The 18,383-nt window shown below is 45.2% G+C and overlaps 1 protein-coding gene across 2 annotated transcripts; it reads left to right on the top strand.

The window, feature by feature from the left end:
* On the top strand, positions 1 to 12,920 carry st6galnac (ST6 (alpha-N-acetyl-neuraminyl-2,3-beta-galactosyl-1,3)-N-acetylgalactosaminide alpha-2,6-sialyltransferase). 2 transcript variants are annotated; one of them, XM_058620471.1, is made up of 10 exons: positions 1 to 116; positions 6,536 to 6,626; positions 7,174 to 7,462; positions 7,584 to 7,749; positions 7,845 to 8,019; positions 8,956 to 9,094; positions 9,173 to 9,276; positions 10,111 to 10,194; positions 10,274 to 10,373; positions 11,469 to 12,920. In XM_058620471.1, exons 3-10 carry the CDS (start codon positions 7,274 to 7,276, stop codon positions 11,637 to 11,639), a joined length of 1,128 nt encoding a protein of 375 aa, XP_058476454.1. In that variant the 5' UTR covers positions 1 to 116; positions 6,536 to 6,626; positions 7,174 to 7,273; the 3' UTR covers positions 11,640 to 12,920. The 2 variants fall into 2 exon arrangements, with proteins under 2 accessions (XP_058476454.1, XP_058476455.1); XM_058620472.1 differs by having other exon boundaries at positions 7,171 to 7,462.
* Positions 12,921 to 18,383: the final 5,463 nt, after the last annotated feature.

Raw genomic sequence — 18,383 nt, 5'->3', positions numbered from 1 at the left:
CTGGCGGTCAGCTTTGTGACGTCTGTCTACTTCCTGCGTGGGAACCTGGAGGAGACGCTGTCCTGGTCACTGGTGCCGCTGAGTCGTTTCCATGGTTACATCCAGGGCCGCAACAGGTGAGTGAAGATCAAGAGCTTTCCTTTATGTTGTTGTGAAAGAAATTCTTGAGTCATCAGTGTTGAGTAAATCATATCTTTACTGCATGCATGGATTTTTGCATGGAGGAGAGACACTGTCACCAAGGACGGTCTAAAATGGTCTCTCTCCTTCCTCCAAAAAGCTTCACCACTTATACACAAACATCAAAGTTACAAACAGAACAAAACACCATACCTAATGTTTATGACCCCAGTAAATGTTATCTGATGTTTTACCAGATGCCATCATGTGCAACCCTCACGTTGACCTTTCCTGGTGACCTTTCCCTATCATATAATCACCCCAGCATTCATTCACAGCTTGACTGTTAATTGTTGTCTTAGATTACAGGAAACAAGAAGAAAACCAGTTATTTCCCACATTGTGTTTCTGTGGTACTGAGAGCAGCATGAAACTCGTCAGGAGCCGTTTATTGTAATCCTTCAGATTATTATTCTATCTGTGTGTTTGCGAACATAAAAACTCAGCTCAGGTCTGGCAAAAATGTGATATTGGCATAGTTCCCGGACCTTGCTCAAGGGCTCTATAGTGCCCGCTGTGGTGAAAACAGAGGCAAAATTGAGTTCCACCGAAATTTCCCGAAACTTGGTGAGATGATGTAAAAAAAATACACCGTAACCCACGGCCTCAACTCAACAGGAAGTTGGCCATTTGGAGTCTTGGCGTCCATTTTGGCGGTTTGCGCTCTAAATAAATGAACGAGATGCATCAAAGGCGAAAAGTTGTCAGAAGGTTTCGCAGATTCAAAAGTGAGGTCAGGGAACTGCTGCACTGCCCGACCGGCGCGGGGGACGCTAGCATGGGGACGCGAGGGCCCTGTCATGACTACGTCCTGGTTTCATTGTATCATTTGTGTCATTACTGTACATTCTGGTCAAAGCTGGATGACGACATCACAGAGAAAGAATGAGCGAGAACCTCAAACTGATGAGAAAGCAGCTGTTTGTGAGGTTCTCCGTGTTTGAATTGTTCCTGAACATTCTCAAACTGATGTCATTGCATCGCCACAGAATGACTGAGCTAAACATGAAAGGAGACACTGTGATGACATCATCAATTTCATCTTCAAAGTTTGGTATAATTTTAAAACATAAGCAGAACAAGAATTGCAGAGATAATAAAATAATAATAACACTGGGACAATGGAAAGGGATCAAGTCCCCAACAGCAGACTCTCGCCCGATCATCCAACCGGATTGGACAAGAACGCCCTTTCGTCACTGTGTCCCGTGGAGACGGAAAATGACGAAAACCTTTCTGATTTTGCCCAGGCTTTGATGTTTGAGTTTCTAGAAATTGAAAATGAAAACGCATGCGCTGCTGATGTGGCAGACGGTGATTCTCAGGCCTTTGAGCACAGTATTGCTCCAGCTGTGTCAGAAGACACTGGAGACATTAAAGTCCCTGAGAGAACATCATCCAGCCACTCTACCAGATCACAGGACAGCAGGACGAAACCCACCACTGCAGCAGCAACTGAAGACACCCTAATTGGAAACACTTTGCCTATTTTTGGTGGGTTCCTGAACACTGCTGCTGAAAATGAGTCCGATATGTTCATGCCTAATGTGCCGAACAGTTGTTCAGAGGCCTTTGAGAAAAACCTTAGTTCCCCTCCAGCTGTGAGGGAAGACATCGCAGACCCTGTTTACCCTGTACCTGCCACTGCACCACCACATGCTCTTGATGTTTCCCTCAAGAGAACGTCCATCATCTCAACAGACTCACAGGACTGCAGGGACACCATACCACCGTACCGTCCCACAGTGTACGGCACTCTCAGTGCTGCTGCTGAAAACCAGTTTGAGATGTTCTCCCCTGAGGTGGCAGAGATGTGCCCTGGGAGCTTCAATGAAATGTGCAGCATCTCTCCAAAAGACTTTGGAGATTTTAAAGTCCCTGGGAGAACGTCCTCCAGCTACTCCATCACATCACAGGACAGCAGAACAACCTTCCCTGTGTACCCTGATCCTACTACTGCTGCAATAAGTACCACTCCACCTCTTTTGGGTGGGGCTCTGAGTCCTATGGCTGAAAAAAACATGTATATGGTCACCACTGGCGTTACAGCAAGTCACTTGGAGGACTTTGGGAACTTCAGTATCACTGCAGCTGTGTTCGATGCTGACATAGATGTCCCAGATGTCCCAGAGACAAGGCCATTTTCCAGACAGTCTATTGTACCTAACCTTGCAATGATAACTGATGACACCCTATTTCATACCACTTCACCTGTTTTTGAAGAGTTAATGAGTACTGCTGCTGAAAAGGAGTTAGATCTGTTCACCCCTGATATGTCAGACAGTTGTTCAGAAGCCTTTGAGAACACTCTTAGGTTCCCTTCCCCTGTGACTGAAGACATCAGAGATTTCGGAGTCCCAGAGAGGCCATTTTCCCGCCGATCAACCAGATCACAGGACAGCAGGCCGTCCTCCCCCATACCTACTCTTGCAACTATAACTGATGACACCATACTTTGTTCCTCTCTACCTATGTTTGATGGGACTGAACAAAAGACTGATCTAGTCATCACTGGTGTTACTCGAAATGAGTTTCCTGCAGTGGCAGAAATTTGCTATGAGACCTTCAGTGTACCCTGCAGTATCTCTGCAGCTTCTTTAGACACAGGCATAGATGAAGTCCCAGAGACATGGTCATCTTCCAGCCACTCTATCATATCACAGGACAACAGGACCCCCAGTCTTGCAGCAATAACTGATGACACCCTACTTAGTTCCACTATACCTATTTATGAAGGGTTCTTCAGTTCTGCAGAAAATGAGTTAAGAATGTTCACTCCTGATGAGGCAGACCGTTACTCTGAGGACTTCGACGACACTCCTGGCATCACTTTCGATATGGAGGATATCATGGACCCCGGGAGACCATCCTCCAGAATTTCTACTGGGTCACAGGCCTCCATTACTTGTTCTGAACCTTTCTATGACTTTCTAATAACTGATGAAATTACACTTGGTATCACTCCAGTCCAGGACAACAAGACAAATGTCACTGTTTCTCCCACACATGCTAGTGCAGGACTTTATAGCGACACTCTACCCAGCATCACTTATGATATGGAGGACATCATGGATCCCGGGAGACCATCCTCCAGAATTTCTACTTGGTCACAGGCTTTTGCTACTTGTTCTGAACCCATCTATGACACAGTAACCGACGATATGGCACTTGGTTTCCCTCCAGCTATGGAAATGATCATGGTCCAGGAGACAAGACCGTCCTTTTCCAATTCTACCAGATCACAGGACAGCAGAACATCCTCCACAGCTTCCCTTGCACATGCTACCACAGTACTTTATAACGACGCTCTACCCAGCATCACTTTCGATATGGAGGACATCATGGAACCCGGGAGACCGTCCTCCAGAATTTCTACTGGGTCACAGACTTCTGCTACTTGTTCTGAACCCATCTATGACACAGTAACCAATGATATGGCACTTGGTTTCACTCCAGCTATGGAAATGATCATGGTCCAGGAGACAAGACCATCTTCTTTCAACTCTACCACATCACAGGACAGCAGGACAAATTCGGCTGTTTCTACCACACAAGCTACTGCAGGACTTTATCGCAACACTCTACCTGGCATCACTTACGATATGGAGGACATCATGGACCCCGGGAGACTGTCCTCCAGCGTTTTCACTGGGCCACAGGCCTCCATTACTTCTTCTGAACCTTTCTATGCAACAATAACTGAAGACATTATACTTGGTATCACTCCAGATGTGGAAATGGCCCTGGTCCAAGAAACAAGACCGTCCTCTTCCTCCTCACAGGACAGCAGAACATCTTCCACAGCTTTCCTTGCACATGCCACCACAGGACTTTATAGCGACACTCTACCCAGCATCACTTACAGAATGGAGGATATCATGGACCCCAGGAGACTGTCATCCAGGTTCTCTACTGGGTCACAGGCCACCATGAATACAGCCTCCGCTACTTGCTCTGAGCCTGCCTTTGCAACAATAAGTGATTACTGTCCAGATACTGTGGAACTTTATGACGACGCTCTACCTGCCATCACTTTCAATATGGAGGACATCATGGACCCAGGAAGACTTTCCTCTATCCCTGCATCCTCTGAACCTGTCTATGCAACAATCCTTGATGACATGTTGGCCGATGTTCTTGCTGGTACTTCTGTAAAAGATATGAATGTGTTTTCCCCGGTTTTGGAAGCAAGTTGCTTTGAGACCTTCAAGGAGACCTGTTTCATCTCTCCAGGTGTGTCAGACGTCTCTGAGGTGAGACCTTCCTCCATTTCATCAATTACTGATGAAATGATTCTCGGTTTCTCTTCAGCTATCATGGATGCTGTTGCTGAATTAAATTTGAATACATTGACTGAGATGAGCTCTGAGGCCTTTAAGGAGACCTACAGTAGCTCTGTAAACGTGTTAGAGTTTGAAGTCCCAGAGACGAGACTGTCCTCCAGCCACTCTGCCAGATCAGAGGAGAGCAAGAAAATGGCTTCCCTTGTTTGCCACATACCTACCACCGCAGCAATAAATGACGACACACTACCGAGCATCTCCACTCCAACTGTGGAAAATCTTACAGATGACGAGACAAATATGTCCTCCAGCCACAAATTACAGGACAGCAGTAAAATCACTTCCCCTACTTCTTCTTTTGATCCCACTGAGGCAGTGAAGGATACCAACCTCTGCTGCTTTGCTCAAGCTTTGCTGGATGCATTTGTGACGGCGGACACTGACCTGAAAATGTATGTCCCTGTACCTACCATCGCAGAAATACTCGCCCCATGCTTAGCTGAAGATAAAACTCACGAGTTGCAGGAAAAGCATCCGAAGAAGAAGCAGAAGAGCAAGACAAAGCATTGACCTCACTGCAGTGTTGAACATTTTAAGCCCTTATCAGTGAATATAACAGTGAGTAGCTTGAATGCTAGTGGACCGTTGTACTTTAATAACATGTTCTAGAAGGCATAAGGTGTGGGAGTCGGACCTTGGAATGACATCACAGAATCGTTGAGCAAAATTCCGTTTAAAAATGCACAAATTTACGTAGCTGTCTGGATTATGTGTGGGGCAAAATGGCAATGCCCCCCCCCCTTCAAAATTATATCTACTAAAACAATAGCATAGAATAGAATAGACTGGAATCTTCATTGTCATTTTGCCAGAGAAGTACAACGAAATTTCTTGTGCAACAGGCGCACATGCCTGTGATATATTTCAATAAAATTGAAAGCATACAATCAATAAATAAAACATTAGCATCATCAATACATTGAAGCGATAATTATTAAATTGCACATTATTGCCCGTGTGATGCAGGGTTTTCACACATCAGTGTTCCCATCAGGGTAAATGAGTGGCGGCTTCAACTCTGGCTATTCTAACGATGCAGAGTTAGGGGCAGGTGATGTCCTATGACGTACGCAGTGGAGATGGACGTGGCAGAGCTGAAGATGCTGAGTGACCAGGATGGACAGGATTCCAGGTTGAACGGTTTGGAGATAAAGTCGACGTTGAGATGGCTTGGTCACGTGCAGAGCGGGGATCGTGATTATATTGGACCAACGATGTTGAAGATGGAGAACTGGATGTCATGAAGGAGGACATGAGGACAGTTGGTGTAATAGAAGAGGACACAAGGGAGCAGACGAGACGATCTGCTGAGGCGCCCGTAAAGTCAAAGGAAGACCACAATACCACAGACACTCATTCTGAAATAAGTGTTGTACGTATATATCCATAGTCTGTGAGGATATTTCTTTCATTTCCATTTTATTATTTTTACTTGTGATTCTGCGTCGGCCCTGGAACCCTCATGGGGAGGATAAAGAGGCAGAAAATGAATGAATGAATGAATGAATGAATGCTATTTTCATTTAACAGATGTAATGTTTTCCACAAGGTTAAATTGTTTTGGAACTACGGCTGAAAGGAGACGCCCTTTGATGACATCATCACTTTCATCTTCATAGAACAGAAGACCATGAACGTTGCCCATACAGTTCCAGCATTTCAGTTACACAAGATCCAATGCCACAGGAGCCACGGAGACAAAATAATAACAATGGCACAAGGACAAGAAATAAAGTCCCTAAGACAAGACTGTTTGATTTGAAGAGAGCAGAAGAAACCTTTCCAACTTTGCTCAAGCTTTGATGTATGAGTTTTTATTAGCTGAAAATAATGCAAAAACAACCACCACTGATGAGGCAGACCCTTATTCTGAGGCCTTTGAGGACAATATTACTCTAGCAGTGTCAGGAGACACTGGAGATTTTAAAGTCCTTGAGGGAACGTCCCACTTTGTGAACCCGGAACCTGCTGCAACTTGACAGCAGTGTTTGTCCCTGTACCCACCATTGCAGAAATAACTGACCCATCCTCAGCTGAAGATACAACTCAGCCGCAGGAAATCCAGCAGGACAAGACAAAGCATTGACCTCACTGTTCATTGAGGTGAGTTCATGCTCGTAAAGAGATCCGTTTGTTCCAGAAGTCATAGGTTTTCGGTGTCAGGACTGGGAATGACATCACACCCACGTCGGTGCCTTTAAGTCTATAATACCTTTTGTAAAAGTATGGATTTTGGACTCATGTACTGAACATGCACGGAAACAGAAAACGGTCAAACGGAACCAGGAAAAACAAGAAAAAAGAAGTTTTGAAAATCTGTTGTGAAATTTCTGCTTTATGTTGGTGTTTAATGTCAAACCATAGTTTATTCCAAACTATTCATATATATAACTGCTAATTAGTTGTTTGGTCCATAAAATGTCATAAAACGGTGTTTGTCAAACCTGGACATGATGATGAAACACAAAATGATTGAGTTTAAATGATTTCTTTGTTTTTATGGAGCAAAAACACCAGGAAATATTCACATTGAAGAAGCTGAAAAATGACAGAAAGTAGAAAAGATTCACATTTAAGAAGCTGAAAAATGACACAAAGTAGAAAATCTTCCTGTTGTGACTCAATGCTCCATGTTCTTTTGTCCCAGCAGCTCCCAGGACTCTGAGGAGCCTGTGGACAGGAACACCAGCAGGAGCCGTCCGTCTCACCCTGAGTTCTCCTCTGCAACGTTTCTGCGTCCAAACCCACATATGGCTCCAACTCTTGAGTCTCAAACACCTATGACAAAGACACAGCGAGCACCAGCAGAGAACGAAGTGCCGTCTGTCTCCAAGGCCACGTCCAAGTCGGGCAAAGAGAGCAGGACCCTGCAGCGTGGACCCACAGATCCTCCGTTCATCGGAGACACTTACACGAGTGAGGACATCCCACCACAAACGGTGAGTTCTTCTCAGGTGAACACAAACTGCACTGAAGACGAGACGTTTCAGAAGTAGAACAGATGATGCTTATTATGTGATAATCATGTGACTGTGTGTGCTTTGTTATCTCCACCCACAGAACTGCCCTGATGGGATCCGAGGTCATGTTGCAGAGACGGAATTCGGTGGACGGTTTCTGAAACATATCCCTGTCCTACAGTGGGCCAAACATGTGAGTCCTGAACAACATCAGCGTCTGAGCAAGTACGCAGGAGCACATGGCTGGGGAGGCCTCGATTACGCAAGTAAACCTTCAATTTAACTTCTTTTTAAAGTCTTCTTTAATCATAGAACACGGAATGATTTCTTCTTTTGTTTGAATGTTTTTCTTGTTTTTCAGCTCTGGTGGAGACGCTGTCCGTCCTCAACTTCTCTGTGAACCGGCAGATGTTCGACGACTGGAAGAATCGCAGTGACGCGTCCTCATGTATCCACTGTGCTGTCGTAGGGAACGGAGGAATCCTGAAGTATTCAAAGAAAGGGCAGGAGATTGACAGCCATCACTACGTCTTCAGGTAAACTCCAGCTGCTGCTTTTACACCTGCACTAAAGACATCTGTGAGACAGAAGACAGCAGCTGCTCCTGTCTATGCTCATCGTTCACCTGTCCTCATCATTTATCTGTCCTCATCGTTCACCCGTCCTCACCTGTCTTCATCGTTCACCTGTCCTCACCTGTCCTCATCGTTCACCTGTCCTCACCTGTCCTCATCTTTCACCTCTCCTCACCTGTCCTCATTGTTCACCTGTCCTCACTTGACCTCATCATTCACCTGTCCTCATCGTTCACCTGTCCTCTTCGTTCACCCGTCCTCACCTGTCCTCATCGTTCACCTGTCCTCACCTGTCTTCATCGTTCACCTGTCCTCACCTGTCCTCATCGTTCACCTGTCCTCATCTTTCACCTCTCCTCATCTCTCCTCATTGTTTCCCTGTCCTCATTGTTCACCTGTCCTCATCGTTCACCTGTCCTCATCATTCACCTGTCCTCATCGTTCACCTGTCCACACCTGTTCTTATCGTTCACCTGTCCTCATCGTTCACCTGTCTTCACCTGTCCTCATCTTTCACCTCTCCTCACCTGTCCTCATTGTTCACCTGTCCTCATCGTTCACCTGTCCTCACCTGTCCTCATCATTCACCTGTCCTCACCTGTTCTTATCATTCACCTGTCCTCATCGTTCACCTGTCCTCACCTGTCCTCATCATTCACCTGTCCTCACCTGTTCTTATCATTCACCTGTCCTCATCGTTCACCTGAAAACAAAAACATTCTAAGTAAAAGTAAAATTACACATTTTCACAGTAACATGAGTAAACCTCAGGTAATCTCTGATAATCTCTGTATATCGTGAGATTAAGCTCAAACTGTGAATAATCCTGGACGCTGGAGCCAGAGACTCAGATGTGAACAGACGATCTCACGCTCATTTCATGTTTGTGATTTTCAGAACTAACGGGGCGATCACTCAGGGCTTTGAGCAGGACGTGGGCTCTCGGACCACGCACTACACTTTCTCCACCAACACATTAATGAACTCCCTGAACAGCTATGCGGGCGTCGGCTACAGAAGACCGCCCCACTCTGAGGTCAGGACAACAACTTAACAACAATAAATCCTTAACACCATCACGTCTGTCATCGTCTCTGCTGCTGTCGTCCAACAGGAAACACGCTACGTCTTTCTGCCCGACCACGACCGCGACTACCTGCTCATGAAAGCTGCGGCGACGCACACTCGAGTGGAACGAGGGCGTGAGCGAAACAGAGAGTGAGAAACTGTTCAATTCATCACAAATCAAACGGCTCCTGGCATCAATTTGTACGAGGAACCTCATGAGACACTTGCGTAAGGGAAACTTGCATATGTGACTCTTGTGTGGGGTACACTTGCGTGGGGTACACATGCGTAGGGGACACTTGCGTACGGGACTCTTGTGTGGGGTACACTTGCGTGGGGTACACTTGCATCGGGGACTCTTGCGTAGGGGACACTTGTGTAGGGTACACTTGCGTACGGGACACATGTGGGGGGTACACTTGCGTGGGGTACACTTGCGTGGGGTACACTTGCGTAGGGGACACTTGTGTGGGGTACACTCGCGTATGGGACACTTGTGTGGGGTACACTTGCGTAAGGTACACTTGCGTAGGGGAAACTTGCGTGGGGTACACTTGCGTACGGGACACTTGCGTACGGGGACACTTGCGTATGAGACACTTGCATGGGGTACACTTGCGTGGGGTACACTTGCGTAGGGGACACTTGTGTACGGGACACTTGCGTACGGGGACACTTGCGTATGGGACACTTGCATGGGGTACACTTGCGTACGGGACACTTGCGTGGGGTACACTTGCGTAGGGGACACTTGCCATCAATGTGCTATCAATATATCAAGATAGCAAAGTTCAGATGGACCGAGAGGAAGCAGGCGATCAGCAAGCAGTCTTTCTAGTTGTCGTTGCTAACTCTTGCAAACATGATTTATATGAAGTTACATCACGTAAACAGACGTTTTGTTGAAGTGATGTTGTTGGAGATCAGATGTTGGAAACCACTTCTACTCATGACTCTTACAGCAGTGATGTCTTTCCTCCACAGCCCCACAACACTCTTTGGAACAGATGTGTCCGCTGAGAAGCTAAAGATGTACCACCCAGATTTTATCCGTTACCTCAGAAACAGGTGAGACGCTCATCTGCAGAGGCGGAGTTAAAATGTGAGATGATCGTGTGAGGGTTTTTCACGTCCTCTTCTCTTTCAGATTCCTCCGATCAAACACTCTGAAAACCAGCCACAAGAACATTTATCGCCCGTCCACTGGCGCTGTGATGCTGCTGGCTGCTCTGCACACATGTGACCAGGTAACCTGTGGAGATTAGACGCAGAGTAGAAATCTTAATCTGCGTGTAATCCCATAATGTACTGAGATCCGACAGTGGTCGTCACTGTGTCTCGGCTGTTGATTTAATCATCATAAATGTAGTCGTCTCATGAGGTCAGTTCCAAACATGAAGTCAGACTGTTTTTAGGCCGTCAGAATTCTTAGAATTCTTAAATTTGTGGAAGGAACCTATTGTAATCCTTCAGATTGTTATTATATCTGTGTATTTGCGGCCATTTTTGAGGGTGTTAATGTGCATAAAAACTTTGGCATGGAGGTCAGGTCTGGCAAAAAAAAGTTCCACCGAAACTCGGAACAAAAGTCCACCGTAACCATGGCCTCAACTTAACAGGAAGTCGGCCATTTTGAATTTTTTGGCGTAAATTTTTGCCGATTTGCACCCTGAGCGAACTTGTCCAAGCGTGTTTGTCGTACCAACATAAAAGGTCAAAGGTTAACAGTTGTCGAAAAGGTTTTGACCCAACAGGAAGTAGGCTGTTTAGCTGCCATTTAGTGCCCTTTACCTAAAGTGCCCTTTACCTTCAACATATATTGACCGATGGCCTCCAAACTTTATACGGGACACAACAGACCAACTCCGAACACGTCCTCTAAAGACAGACACGGTGTGTCAGTGTCTTTGCGGTCATTTTTTTTAGGGGGTTAACGTGCGTAAAAACTCTTGACTCAAGTGCTCAAGGGCTCTAAAGCGCCCCCTAAGGTGAAAACAGACGCAACATTGAGTTCCACCGAATTTCCCGAAACCCATTTTGAATTTTGGCATCCATTCTGGGGTGCGATTTGCACTCCACGCAAATGAGCGAACTCGTCTGAGCGCGTTTGTTGTACCGACATTAAGAATAAAACGTGCCAATTTGTATTCAACACATCGAAGTGAACACAGGAAGTGCCCTTTGACTTCGGCATACAGTGACCAATTGCCTCCAAACTTCAAACAAGAGACCGACTCTGACTTTACCTGCCGAGTTCTACGAGTTTGTTTGAGAATGAAAACATGCTGACTCAGTTTTTGTGAGGTTGACGCTGGTCTTGTCTGCGTTCTCTGTTGATAAAGGTGAGCGCATACGGCTTCATGACTCCAGACTACATGAACTACTCGGATCATTACTATGACAGCAGCTACCACGCTGTGGCCTTCTACAGCAACCACGACCTGCGCCTGGAGATGAGCCTGTGGCAGCAGCTGCACCGAGCCGGACTCATACGACTCTTCATGCACCAGTGACCTCAGGACAGGAAGTCTCACAAAGACTGTTGGACATGATGGTGGACAGTTACGACGTTGGCGTCTCTTTAAATGTCTTTGAGAAACTTTTTTATGGTGACCTCTGGTGACACGGTTGGGACCCCTTTGGTCCAAATTATCAGACAAAGACTCGTGGTCAGCAGAGGACGAATCCCACTGTCCCGCTGTCTTCGATTGGACGTTGAGTTTGAAGACGTCTCACCTTCTTCCGTTGTGAAGATTCCTCAGGTGGAAAAATCCAGGTCTTTCTCCTCTGAAGGCTGGAAACCGGTGGTGAAGTGAAACACTGTGAGCTCATTCACTCATTCATTCACTCGAGAGAGCTTAGGACAGCATTGGTGTCTTTGTCCACCTCAGTTTACGGATGGTTTGTACGGGTTCATGTATCTTCTGTCTTCCTTGGCCAGAACGGCCATCACCATCATGTCCCCTGTCCCTCAGAGTGTAGGTGGACTGAGTCCTGTATGGGTACAGGGCTTTTTGGTGAAACTGTGTCTTCAGAGACGTCTCCAACCTTCAGAGGTCAAAAACTGAACCACTGCTTCGTGACAGCTAAAGGAAAGTCACTCATTCACTCAAAGCTAACGACTGAAAACCTTCTCACACACACTAGCAGTTGACTTTTGACCTATTAGCAGGGGGCGGAGTCACAGATGATGAAGTGAATAAAAAGTGCACTGCAGCACTTTGATCAAACATCAAGTGCCTTAGCATTGGCTAACGGAAAAATGCTAACATAGATTTCATAGTTTTCTAAACGAGCGGCACGGCGGTGGAGCGGGGGTTGGGGTTCAGTCCTACGTCAGAGAAGACACTGTGTGAATGGATGAATCTGTGGACCACACATATATGAACTGTGTGAGTGAATGAATGAATGAGTGAATAATCAAGACTAAAAAGGAGCTGAAGAAACACAGATTTACTTTATTAAAATAAATGTGTTAATTTTTTATCACTGAATCACAAACAAACTTTACAGTGTTTTTACTGTTCACCAAAATCCTCGTCAGGTTCAGGTTTCTCTGTGTCTGTGTGTCTGTATGTGTGTCAGTGAGACAGCAGCTCAGTCACTCACTTAAAATATCCTGTGTCTCTGCCCTAAATACAGACCTACAGCTGTGTGTGTGTGTGTGTGTGTGTGTTTTATTTATGTTAAAGTAGAGACACAGTCGTCTTCTGTCAGATTTTCACCTTTTTTAAAATCTGTATTTATAAAACTGATTTTGTGTATTAAAATATGAACTGATTTCATGTCTCTCATATTTGTGTCTCTGTGTCTGTCTTCAGAGGACAAGCTCATATTTGTGTCTCTGTGTCTGTCTTTAGAGGACAAGCTCATATTTCTGCCTCTGTCTTAGAGGACCAGCTCATATATGTGTCTCAGTCTCTGTCATTAGAGGACCAGCTCATATTTGTGTCTCTGTATCTGTCTTTAGAGGACCAGCACATATTTGTGTCCTCTGTCTCTGACTTAAGGGGACCAGCTCATATTTGTGTCTCTGTGTCTGTCTTTAGAGGATCAGCTCATATTTGTGTCCTCTGTCTTTAGAGGACCAGCTCAGATGTGTGTCTCTGTGTCTGTCTTTAGAGGACCAGCTCATATATGTGTCTCTGTGTCTGTCTTTAGAGGACCAGCTCATATATGTGTCTCTGTCTTTCGAGGACCAGTTCAGATTTGTGTCTCTGTGTCTGTCTTTAGAGGACCAGCTCATATTTGTGTCTCTGTCTCTGTCTTTAGAGGACCAGCTCATATATGTGTCTCTGTCTCTGTCTTTAGAGGACCAGCTCATATATGTGTCTCTGTCGCTGTCTTTAGAGGACCAGCTCATATATGTGTCTCTGTCTCTGTCTTAAGAGGACCAGCTCATATATGTGTCCTCTGTCATTAGAGTACCAGCTCATATTTGTGTCCTCTTTCTTTCGAGGACCAGCTCAGATGTGTGTCTCTGTCTCTGTCTTTACAGGACAAGCTCAGATTTGTGTCTCTGTCTTTAGAGGACAAGCTCAGATTTGTGTCTCTGTGTCTGTCTTTAGAGGACCAGCTCATATATGTGTCTCTGTCTCTGTCTTTAGAGGACCAGCTCATATATGTGTCTCTGTCTTTAGAGGACCAGCTCATATTTGTGTCTCTGTCTCTGTCTTAAGAGGACCAGCTCATATATGTGTCCTCTGTCATTAGAGTACCAGCTCATATTTGTGTCCTCTTTCTTTCGAGGACCAGCTCAGATGTGTGTCTCTGTCTCTGTCTTTACAGGACAAGCTCAGATTTGTGTCTCTGTCTCTGTCTTTAGAGGACAAGCTCAGATGTGTGTCTCTGTGTCTGTCTTTAGAGGACCAGCTGATATATGTGTCTCTGTCTCTGTCTTTAGATGACCAGCTCATATTTGTGTCTGTGTCTGTCTTTAGAGGACCAGCTCATATTTGTGTCTCTGTCTTTAGAGGACCAGGTCATAATTGTGTCTCTGTCTCTGTCTTTAGAGGACCAGCTCAGATGTGTGTCTCCGTCTTTAGAGGACCAGCTCAGATTTGTGTCCTCTGTCTTTAGAGTACCAGCTCATAGTTGTGTCTCTGTGTCTGTCTTTAGTGGACCAGCTCATATTTGTGTCTCTGTCTTAAGAGGACCAGCTCATATTTGTGTCTTTGTCTCTTCCTTTAGAGGACTAGCTCAGATTTGTGTCCTCTGTCATTAGAGGACAAGCTCATATTTGTGTCCTCTTTCTTTCGAGGACCAGCTCAGATGTGTGTCTCTGTCTTTAGAGGACAAGCTCATATATGTGTCCTCCGTCTCTGTCTATAGAGGACCAGGTCATAATTGTGTCTCTGTGTCTGTCTTTAGAGGACCAGCTCATATTTGTTTCTCTGAGTCTGTCTTTAGACGACCAGCTCATATATATGTCTCTGTCTCTGTCTTTAGACGACCAGCTCATATTTGTGTCTCTGTCTTTAGAGGACCAGCACATATTTGTGTCTCTGTCTCTGACCTTAGAGGACAAGCTCATATTTGTGTCTCTGTGTCTGTCTTTAGAGGACCAGCTCATATTTGTGTCTCTGTCTTTGGAGGACCAGCTCATATGTGTGTCTCTGTCTCTTCCTTTAGAGGACTAGCTCATTTTTGTGCCTCAGTGTCTGTTTTTAGAGGACCAGCTCATATTTGTGTCTCTGTGTCTGTCTTTAGAGGACCAGCTCATATATGTGTCTCTGTCTTTAGAGGCCCAGCTCATATTTGTGTCCTCTGTCGCTGGTTATAGAGGACCAGCTCAGATTTGTGTCCTCTGTCTTTTGAGGACCAGCTCAGATGTGTGTCTCTGTGTCTGTCTTTAGAGGACCCCATCATATTTGTGTATCTGTCCCTGTCTTTAGAGGACCAGCTCATATTTGTGTCTCTGTCTCTGACTTTAGAGGACCAGCTCATATTTATATCTCTGTCTTTAGAGGACCAGGTCATAATTGTGTCTCTGTCTCTGTCTTTAGAGGACAAGCTCAGATTTGTGTCTCTGTCTTAAGAGGACCAGCTCATATATGTGTCTCTGTCTCTGTCTTTAGAGGACCGGTTCAGATTTGTGTCTCTGTCTCTGTCTTTAGAGGACAAGCTCAGATTTGTGTCTCTGTGTCTGTCTTTAGAGGACCAACTCATATGTGTCTCTCTGTATCTGTCGTTAGAGGACAAGCTCAGATTTGTGTCTCTGTGTCTGTCTTTAGAGGACCAGCTCATATATGTGTCTCTGTCTCTGTCTTTAGAGGACCAGCTCATATTTGTGTCTCTGTCTCTGTCTTTAGAGGACCAGCTCATATATGTGTCTCTGTCTCTGTCTTTAGAGGACCAGCTCATATTTGTGTCCTTTGTCTCTGGTTATAGAGGACCAGCTCATATTTGTGTCTCTGTCTCTGTCTTTAGAGGACCAGCTCAGATTTGTGTCCTCTGTCTTTTGAGGATCAGCTCATATTTGTGTCTCTGTGTCTGTCTTTAGAGGACCAGCTCATATTTGTGTATCTGTCTCTGTCTTTAGAGGACAAGCTCATCTTTGTGTCTCTGTGTCTTTCTTTAGAGGACCAGCTCATATTTGTGTCTCTGTCTCTGTCTTGAGAGGACAAGCTCATACTTGTGTCTCTGTCTCTGTCTTTAGAGGACCAGCTCATATATGTGTCTCTGTCTCTGTCTTTAGAGGACCAGCTCATATATGTGTCTCTGTCGCTGTCTTTAGAGGACCAGCTCATATATGTGTCTCTGTCTCTGTCTTAAGAGGACCAGCTCATATATGTGTCCTCTGTCATTAGAGTACCAGCTCATATTTGTGTCCTCTTTCTTTCGAGGACCAGCTCAGATGTGTGTCTCTGTCTCTGTCTTTACAGGACAAGCTCAGATTTGTGTCTCTGTCTCTGTCTTTACAGGACAAGCTCAGATTTGTGTCTCTGTCTCTGTCTTTAGAGGACCAGCTCATATATGTGTCTCTGTCGCTGTCTTTAGAGGACCAGCTCATATATGTGTCTCTGTCTCTGTCTTAAGAGGACCAGCTCATATATGTGTCCTCTGTCATTAGAGTACCAGCTCATATTTGTGTCCTCTTTCTTTCGAGGACCAGCTCAGATGTGTGTCTCTGTCTTTACAGGACAAGCTCAGATTTGTGTCTCTGTCTTTAGAGGACAAGCTCAGATTTGTGTCTCTGTGTCTGTCTTTAGAGGACCAGCTCATATATGTGTCTCTGTCTCTGTCTTTAGAGGACCAGCTCATATATGTGTCTCTGTCTTTAGAGGACCAGCTCATATTTGTGTCTCTGTCTCTGTCTTAAGAGGACCAGCTCATATATGTGTCCTCTGTCATTAGAGTACCAGCTCATATTTGTGTCCTCTTTCTTTCGAGGACCAGCTCAGATGTGTGTCTCTGTCTCTGTCTTTACAGGACAAGCTCAGATTTGTGTCTCTGTCTCTGTCTTTAGAGGACAAGCTCAGATGTGTGTCTCTGTGTCTGTCTTTAGAGGACCAGCTGATATATGTGTCTCTGTCTCTGTCTTTAGATGACCAGCTCATATTTGTGTCTGTGTCTGTCTTTAGAGGACCAGCTCATATTTGTGTCTCTGTCTTTAGAGGACCAGGTCATAATTGTGTCTCTGTCTCTGTCTTTAGAGGACCAGCTCAGATGTGTGTCTCCGTCTTTAGAGGACCAGCTCAGATTTGTGTCCTCTGTCTTTAGAGTACCAGCTCATAGTTGTGTCTCTGTGTCTGTCTTTAGTGGACCAGCTCATATTTGTGTCTCTGTCTTAAGAGGACCAGCTCATATTTGTGTCTTTGTCTCTTCCTTTAGAGGACTAGCTCAGATTTGTGTCCTCTGTCATTAGAGGACAAGTTCATATTTGTGTCCTCTTTCTTTCGAGGACCAGCTCAGATGTGTGTCTCTGTCTTTAGAGGACAAGCTCATATATGTGTCCTCCGTCTCTGTCTATAGAGGACCAGGTCATAATTGTGTCTCTGTGTCTGTCTTTAGAGGACCAGCTCATATTTGTTTCTCTGAGTCTGTCTTTAGACGACCAGCTCATATATATGTCTCTGTCTCTGTCTTTAGACGACCAGCTCATATTTGTGTCTCTGTCTTTAGAGGACCAGCACATATTTGTGTCTCTGTCTCTGACCTTAGAGGACAAGCTCATATTTGTGTCTCTGTGTCTGTCTTTAGAGGACCAGCTCATATTTGTGTCTCTGTCTTTGGAGGACCAGCTCATATGTGTGTCTCTGTCTCTTCCTTTAGAGGACTAGCTCATTTTTGTGCCTCAGTGTCTGTTTTTAGAGGACCAGCTCATATTTGTGTCTCTGTGTCTGTCTTTAGAGGACCAGCTCATATATGTGTCTCTGTCTTTAGAGGCCCAGCTCATATTTGTGTCCTCTGTCGCTGGTTATAGAGGACCAGCTCAGATTTGTGTCCTCTGTCTTTTGAGGACCAGCTCAGATGTGTGTCTCTGTGTCTGTCTTTAGAGGACCCCATCATATTTGTGTATCTGTCCCTGTCTTTAGAGGACCAGCTCATATTTGTGTCTCTGTCTCTGACTTTAGAGGACCAGCTCATATTTATATCTCTGTCTTTAGAGGACCAGGTCATAATTGTGTCTCTGTCTCTGTCTTTAGAGGACAAGCTCAGATTTGTGTCTCTGTCTTAAGAGGACCAGCTCATATATGTGTCTCTGTCTCTGTCTTTAGAGGACCGGTTCAGATTTGTGTCTCTGTCTCTGTCTTTAGAGGACAAGCTCAGATTTGTGTCTCTGTGTCTGTCTTTAGAGGACCAACTCATATGTGTCTCTCTGTATCTGTCGTTAGAGGACAAGCTCAGATTTGTGTCTCTGTGTCTGTCTTTAGAGGACCAGCTCATATATGTGTCTCTGTCTCTGTCTTTAGAGGACCAGCTCATATTTGTGTCTCTGTCTCTGTCTTTAGAGGACCAGCTCATATATGTGTCTCTGTCTCTGTCTTTAGAGGACCAGCTCATATTTGTGTCCTCTGTCTCTGGTTATAGAGGACCAGCTCATATTTGTGTCTCTGTCTCTGTCTTTAGAGGACCAGCTCAGATTTGTGTCCTCTGTCTTTTGAGGATCAGCTCATATTTGTGTCTCTGTGTCTGTCTTTAGAGGACCAGCTCATATTTGTGTATCTGTCTCTGTCTTTAGAGGACAAGCTCATCTTTGTGTCTCTGTGTCTTTCTTTAGAGGACCAGCTCATATTTGTGTCTCTGTCTCTGTC

The sequence above is a fragment of the Solea solea genome, chromosome 21 (genome assembly GCF_958295425.1).
Source record: "Solea solea chromosome 21, fSolSol10.1, whole genome shotgun sequence".
NCBI classification, from domain to species: domain Eukaryota; kingdom Metazoa; phylum Chordata; class Actinopteri; order Pleuronectiformes; family Soleidae; genus Solea; species Solea solea.
Note: the sequence above shows the minus strand (reverse complement) of the source record. Positions and strands in the feature narration are given on the sequence as shown.